At 33.7% G+C, this 8,564-nt stretch overlaps 1 protein-coding gene across 1 annotated transcript; it reads right to left on the bottom strand.

The window, feature by feature from the left end:
* Positions 1–629: 629 nt before the first annotated feature.
* On the bottom strand, positions 630–7,798 carry LOC117100768 (suppressor of tumorigenicity 14 protein homolog). The gene is made up of 5 exons (XM_033240582.1): positions 7,574–7,798; positions 5,350–5,733; positions 2,668–2,772; positions 1,241–1,354; positions 630–782 (listed from the first exon to the last, which is right to left on the bottom strand). The coding sequence occupies exons 1-5, from the start codon at positions 7,680–7,682 to the stop codon at positions 634–636; spliced, it is 861 nt and encodes a 286-aa protein (XP_033096473.1). The 5' UTR covers positions 7,683–7,798; the 3' UTR covers positions 630–633.
* Between the last annotated feature and the right edge of the window lie 766 nt (positions 7,799–8,564).

The following is an 8,564-nucleotide window of genomic DNA, read 5'->3' as shown; positions in this document are numbered from 1 at the left end:
TTATTTTTAATTTCTTTGCAGATTATAGCCCATGGCAACTCAAAATATAACAATTTGATATGGTATAAGTAAACTGACATGAAGTAAAAAATGCCAATTCGTTTGAGATTTATTATCACGTAACAATAATACGGTACGTTAATTGTTGAAGTATATGGAACATACCGTAGTGTTTTAATTTTAATTTTACAGCAGATGTGATAAGGTTCTGACCGGCCGGGTATCTTGCGTGAAGAAAGTAGTGCAAACACAAGAAAAAGCCATTACAGTTACAACCTTAGCTCAGTCGGTGACCGAGCATCGAAACAGTAGCCTACTGTACAACAAGAGTCATTGGTTCGATTCAAACAACGACCAACATTTTCTTTGTTTCAGAAATACGAGAATTGATTGGGGTTTTAGGCATATTTCAAATATTCTTGTAGTTAATAAAACATTAATTACAGAATTGTGATGCTATCTCTACAATTAGTACGGTATGGAATTATTTACACGGCTTTTAGTATAGGTTAAAGTCAACGAAATTTGCGAACAGGTTGTTACATCGCTTCTAATAGTAATATTTTCACTTATAATAGAGATGCGAAGCAGTGTGGCCTACCTCCAACAAACTTTGAACAAAGCAACTTTAACCTAAGGTATGAAAGGCATATTAGGTATCTCACCTGAGTATGACTCGTCATTGTTAGATTGGCTAAACACCTGAGGAACACCTGGACACATATTGACTTCCTGAGTTCGACAAACACCTTCCTGACATTCATACTGTAAATCTATACAATCTGATAAAATAATAATAATGATGATAATAATAATAATAATAATAATAATAATAATAATAATTAATAAAATTATATTTCTTTTGTTCTCAGTGTCATTATGTGTTGATTTTGAATCATACAAAATAAAGGCAACATTATATACGACAAGTAATATTCTGCCCTACTCTACTTTTTTTGACGATTTGCTCACTTGCTAGTTCGATGCATGTTACAACGCAAAAGGTATGATGTTAGATTACAGTGCTGTTAAATCATAGATTTTAGTCGCTCCAACATTTTTTACCAATCGGTTTATCCTGGTAGATCAAAATCAGCTTGAAAGGATTTAAACAAAATGTATAAAGAATGTTTTTGGAGAACATTAAAGTGATATCATCTCCAGTCAAGAAAGTGGGACGCTTTCTCTAAAACTGCTGTAGAAATATATTAAAAATAAAGGTAAAGGCTTATGTACTTACCACATGATGTTTCGTCGGAGTAATCTCCACAATCATCATGGCCGTCACAAACACTTGGGTCTGGAATGCTCTTCCCATTATCACATAACAAATGGCCCCACGTATGTTTATCAACTGTAAAAAATGCAGAAAGTGTGAACATTTTATTATAATGTAATTGTATTTATTTCATACATGTAAGATGTTTAGTTTATACTTTGTTGCGAAGTAGCTACAGGTCAATGCAATAGTGCTGTAATTGAGAATCTCTCAATCTCTTTGGTGATTGTAATACATTTTCAATCCTTGAGTTCAATGACTTCTAATTCAAACCATGTAAGAAGCATTACCCCTTACAGTATTCTAAAAAGTCTTACACTAGATTTATCAATCTATCAACAAACATAATCGGCGTAGATCGTGGTTAGCTTATTAGATTAGACAAGATTAAAGCCAAAAAGGAGTCGTAGTCTTACAATGCAAATGGAATGCAAAAAAATTAGACGTTTCTTGGATGAGGGAAGTAAAGTCATTTGAAACCTAAGAGAGAATGTGGAAATAACCAGGTACGAGGCAAATACATGATGATCTTATCTGTGTTGTGTTGTATTTTCATGTGTTATTTGTAATGATGCTCCAAAAGGAGGCACTCCAAAATTGGGAAGATGTAAAAAAGACTTCATTTTAATGATAATCATGAATAAGGAATTACTACTCTATTAAAGAATTTATAGATTTGTTCCTGCGAGTGTTCTCTTTTAATTACTTATAAAGAATATTTGAGCGATTACTTGCTTAAAAGACGGTAAGACAGGAATCAAAAGCAGACAAGCTGACGACAACTTACTGAAGAGTATGAAAAAAATTATCTACCAAATACGTTCGCTGCTTCAATGTGAATCCCTCAAAATGGCTACTTGATTGTACTTGAGGGATAGGAGCACCGACAGCACAAAAAGGGTGCGCGGATGGGCCTTAATGAAGAGAATGGTATAAAGAAAAATAAATGGACTCCTTTTAAAGACGTCACGCTGAGGGAACTTCCTGAAGGGCAAGTATATACAGTAACTATCATGTAACTGAACCTAAGGTTATGTTTATGTAAGGATATAACACATTACTCTGTGTCGTCTAAAGTTTTAACCACATAGAGTGACGTCATAAATAAAATCCTCCAACCACAACATCATGTAGATGTTGAATCATTTTAGATATATTTTACGATGTAAACAGAAGCATTCAAGACAAAATTGTAAATACAAAAACAGGAAATGATGTCACTTTGAAACTTGTAAATGTTAAAAATGAACAACAAGGACCTATAGAATAATTAACTTTATACACACATTATTCAACATTTCTTTCAGATCAACTTGATGGGATTAGTGAGAAAATATACAGTTTTATAACCTACAACGTTCATCTTGAGAAAGTAATGGCAAACTTACGCAATTCGTCTGAATTATCTGCACAGTTGTCATGTCCATCCTTGATCAACAACTTATTGACACACAACCCATTGTCACATTGAAATTCATCTATACCGCATTCACCTTAAAAATGGAATTTCAAGTTGTCAATTTGAATCAAAATATATAAACCTAATATGAGAAAGTTAAAGAAATGTGCAGCTAAGATGTATGGTAGAGTAGTAAACAAGTAAAGAGGATGGCAGCCTTTTGAAATGAAGGCTAAGGCTAGTGCAAGAGATGAAACTATTACTACTACTACTACTACTACTACTACTACTACTACTACTACTACTACTACTACTACTACTACTACTACTACTACTACTACTACTACTACTACTACTACTACTACTACTACTACTACTACTACTACTACTACTACTACTACTACTACTACTACTACTACTACTACTACTACTACTACTACTACTACTACTACTACTACTACTACTACTACTACTACTACTACTACTACTACTACTACTACTACTACTACTACTACTACTACTACTACTACTACTACTACTACTACTACTACTACTACTACTACTACTACTACTACTACTACTACTACTACTACTACTACTACTACTACTACTACTACTACTACTACTACTACTACTACTACTACTACTACTACTACTACTACTACTACTACTACTACTACTACTACTACTACTACTACTACTACTACTACTACTACTACTACTACTACTACTACTACTACTACTACTACTACTACTACTACTACTACTACTACTACTACTACTACTACTACTACTACTACTACTACTACTACTACTACTACTACTACTACTACTACTACTACTACTACTATTATTATTATTATTACTACTACTACTACTACTACTACTACTACTACTACTACCACCACTACTACTACTACTACTATTGTTACTGTTGCTACTGCATTATTATTATTATTATTATTATTATTATTATTATTATTATTATTATTATTATTATTATTATTGTTGTTGTTGTTGTTGTTGTTGTTGTTGTTATCATTAAATTACGTTGGTGGAAGGAGCAGCAATGTTAGTGACCGAAAGGTATATTTTTATACAGCATTATTTTTTTATATTTTTTTATTTTTTATTTTTTTTTGTTGCTACCGGTGTGCGGTTACGCGATATAGGAAAGCAAAATAAATAGCAATGGTGATTTGTCAAAGGCGAAGAAGGACCCATTAAAGTTCCATCATTAAATAAACTAGTTTTATGGATGGTTGTCTGATTCTCATGATTTATAGATTTTTAGACCAGATGTAAGCCAACAGGTTTCTTGTGTGCTTGATAAGTAGGACAAGTTCCAAAGCTCTACGGTGACATTAATTTCCCCTTTGGTTTGTTTCATTAAAATATATACTCACATCAACAGTGCAGTAATAAACGTAAGAATCGTTTACAAACTGGACACATCATTTTAAAATGAGATGAAGGGATTGGGCCGCGGAAGGGCTGGTCCGCTACCTAGGGAGTAACTCAATTTCATTAAGCACACTTTTAACTAGGACTGGAATTTGAAAAGGAAATTGGCACTTCACATACCTGCGCCTTTTTTTTTTTATAGCATAAACATCTCTGTTATCTCTGTTTTAACACCCATTTTCGTCATCGTTCGATTATCCTATAATTATTATTATTATTATCATTATTATTATTATTATTATTATTATTATTATTATTATTATTATTATTATTATTATTATTATTATTATTATTATTATTATTATTTAATCGACTGATGTAGATTCATCCATCCAGGTTTACAATAATAAATATCAATTACATATTAACTGAGTTTCCGGGTCACAGCGTCAAATTTGATTAGGCTAAAATCCTAACTGTGGAGGCAAGATGGTTTTAGAGTGGGGTCAAGGAAGCAATCTACATCAGGGCCAACAGACCAACGTTGAATGGAGATGGTGGAAGATATAATCTTCCAAACATATGGAATAACACTTTAAAGGCAGGAAAGGAGGAGGGGGACCAGGCCCACCCAGCCTCACCGCTGACGTCACAATCCCTATCCATCGTGTGTCATCATATTATTATTATTGTTGTTGTTGTTGTTATTATTATTATTATTATTATAAAAATTGTAAATCGTCATAACTATTAAGCCTATTATTAAATAATTAACCTCATTGTCATTATTATTAACGATATTATTATTGAAATATTATGCATTATCTTTATTTTTCTCAGCAATCATCATTATCATGATAATTATCAACATTATAATCGTCATAGTTATTAATATTCCTAACAAAATTGTCATTAATGTGTTCCTAATTATTATTATGCTAAAAATTTAGTTTTGTTTATTCAATAAATATTAGAAAACTATCATTATTACGATGTTTATTATTAACGAGATAAGCCACAGGTGTTTTACAAACTCGTTTGTAGGATTAAAACCATGTACAGTATATGCAGGTATGTTTATATCCGATGCTCCAACTTTTTAACCCCCACCCACACTCTCACACCCGTTTTGCATATTATAATAAATAGATGATAATGTATAAGTATCAAATAGAGGACAAATATTTACTGGTGCATAAATAAACTTTAGGTTCAGTAGCCTGTTGATGATATTAAGCTTATGTTTACACTATGTTACAAAGTTTACCTGTAAAGAATGACGTAGCCAGAATCACGAAACCTGTGTCCTGAACATTAGCATCGGTTGTAAACATGAAGGTAATGATGTTTAGGGTTGAAGTGTAATGCTTTCCCTTTTTACTGCCACAGAGGCCAGAGGCGTCTGTCAAAAGTTTGGAGTTAGCATCCGGGCCATCAAAAATTTTAACTACGTCATTGCACGTCTGTCCAATGTATTCCAGTTCCATTTCTTCGATTAAAAGACGTACCCGCTGTCCGGTTGGAACAACAATAGTTACTAGGGTGTGAACACCTGCAGCGTAGTTGAGACTTTCTTGGGAATGAATAAGTAGTGATGATTTGGTCTGATAGAACACATGGCGATTTCCAACATGGTTTAAATACTTAGTACCTGTTTCATAAAAAAAATGTTGTAAGTTTATATATATATATATATATATATACATATATATATACATGTATATGTATGTATGTGTATGTATATATGTGTATATATACATACAATACAATAATATATGTATATGATATATACTGTATATATATATGTATATATATATATATATATATATATAATTATATTAAATTAAATTATTAAATATATAATTTATATATAATAAAACAAATAATCATTTCGGAGACACCTGACTGTTTTTATTCGAAAGTTTCTGATCCCACTTACCACAGTCCTATATGAAGTGGCCAATCCCTTTAACATGATAAACTAAGTTTCGTTATGAGCCTTGGGCAATTAAGTTGGTTTTCGTCGTGTAGAAAAAAAATAGTCACCTGCCAGGGCACTAGTTCAAACCCATGATTAGGGGATGGAAATCAAGTAATTTAATCATCACCAAGCCAGAACTTTTCTGATATCCTTTACGAATGCCAATCGCGACGCTTGCATTGATGTAGGTGTTGTACTATATATTTAGAACGGCCATTTCGTTTTTTAAATTAAAAAAAATCATCACCGTTCAATAATTAGCAAAGGCATGTACCAAGAGACACATACTACACAGGCAGTTCACACCAAATGTAATAGACCTACATGGATGGTTTGATCATGTGACCTCATCAAGCACAGCAAGCTGGCTGCAAATTATTAGGTTCAGTTACCAGCAGCTATACATGACATTAAAAGGACCTATCTGTCATCGATTCTACACTTGGATTACCACTAACATGCCCCTCGACGGTTGGCTAACCCATCGAATATGCAGCCACTGAAAGGGCGTCCATAAATCTTGATCACTCGTTTAGCGCATGGAGGAAGCCAATGTTTCACGGTCGCGTAGAGGACATGACATCCGCGCGTTGGGCTCGTAAATCGTCTGTGCAGTCAATGAAGGGGAGAGGCTATGTACGACTAGGCTGATGAGATAGAAAACGTCTAATGTAGATGCTCCCTCATGTACCATAAAATCTTTTTGTAATACTAATCGATAGCCGAAGGGAAAATGTAAAAATAAAAATCCCAAGCAACTGTGTATCATTTAGAAGAAGACAATTAAAATACAGATTTTTATCGTTTAGTAGGCCTATATGATTTATAATATAGCGCAGATATTCGCTAAGGCAGAAATGCTATAGGTGCTTGAATATACAGTAATATGCAACGCATTTACAATTCCCAAAAGATGCACCCTAACCGTGAATTCCAAACATCATGTACCCATACAAATGGGGTATTTTTTGGTTTTCGTGCTCCAATAACGCTCTTACCCAACAATAAAAGCAATAAAGAAAGCAGAGCATTTCTTAAATTTTTTTTTCGGATTTAAAAATAAATTTGTAGTTATTATTCATATTTCAAATTGCAGTTCTAGAATTCCAAAGGTGAATGGGTTACTTGAACTGGCTGCAAGTTTTTCTTTGTTAGCAATATAAAACTAAAAATAAAATATACTTATAATTGTGTTGCTTACTTTCCAATTAATAAATTACAATGGAAGTCGTAAAGAGAAATCAAGGAACAAAATTCGCATGTTTAAAAACGTATCGTATACATCATATAATATATTATTACAAAATTATAATTATTACATAATTATTATAATATTATCACTTAAAATTGTTGAAATTATATTTTTAAAATCCGTTAATATTATCGGAAAACACATTTATCATTCTAATATCATTCGAAATAAACTACTGAAATATTGAAATTAAGCAATCACATTTTTAATATTATTTATAGTATATTTACAAGACAATTGAAAATGATATTGACGTACCTTTGGACGAGACGAAATAGGTGAAACCGAAAATTAAAAATAGTTGTATAAATATACGCTTTGTCATTTGGGTCAGACGACCTCCATCTTCAATGATTGCTTGACACATTATTCCTGGGCTAGACTTATAGAAAATGTACTAAAGTTCCTCACTGGGCCAAGTTCTTTGCTTAATGCCGCTTAGACTTTCCGATTCCCCAACTTTATATCGTACTTCTCCAGATTCAAGGTCGTGCATTATTTTTTTGTGTATGTGTGAACAGCGCCATCATCGTCGTAGCACTATACCAAATCATTAAACATTTATAGGCAAGGTCGTCCATAGTTCAAGGGAAATAAACAAACTTCAGTATGCCGAAGATTTCTGAACCAAATTGAATTGATTTTACTGTTTAATTCTTTTTTTATCACTACTACTACCACTACCACTACTACTGCTAATAATAATAATAATAATAATAATAGTGTATTAGTTTTATATAGCGCAGATATCCATCTAATGTAAGATGCTCAGGGCGCTTGAAATGTGGACTAGGAACTCGACCAATGACTTTCTTCGCCCCTAAGGGTCCCTTCGTGTCTGTGCTACCCGGTACCAGCAACTCCCGTCGTCCACCACAGGGGCTGTCTCTTCCAGTACACCGGGGTAACCCCCTACTCGTCTCGAAGGATGTACTGGGTTCTTTATAGTGCACACGAGCCATTGTATACACTGGGCCTACGGTTTATAGTCCTTATCCGAGAAGACTTGTTCTACCGCCAGAACCATAGGCGAGCTTGCCGTTCGAACCAGCGCCGATATTATGGCTATAGCTTGCGGCGTCCCTGCTAACCGCTCGGCCATTCGACTCATTACTACTACAACTACTACATGGGCGGCGGAACCGGGGGGCCGGGGGGGCCCGGGCCCCCCCACTTTTTGGCGAAAAATATATAATGTCTGGAGAACTTTGTATGATCGGAAATGCAAAAAAAGAAGGAGGGAAGAAGG

This window comes from Anneissia japonica, unplaced genomic scaffold (genome assembly GCF_011630105.1).
Source record: "Anneissia japonica isolate Jap-2015-1 unplaced genomic scaffold, ASM1163010v1 scaffold670_len1213532_cov191, whole genome shotgun sequence".
NCBI lineage: Eukaryota > Metazoa > Echinodermata > Crinoidea > Comatulida > Comatulidae > Anneissia > Anneissia japonica.
The sequence above is the reverse complement of the archived record's forward strand: the minus strand, read 5'-3'. Positions and strand labels throughout refer to the sequence as shown.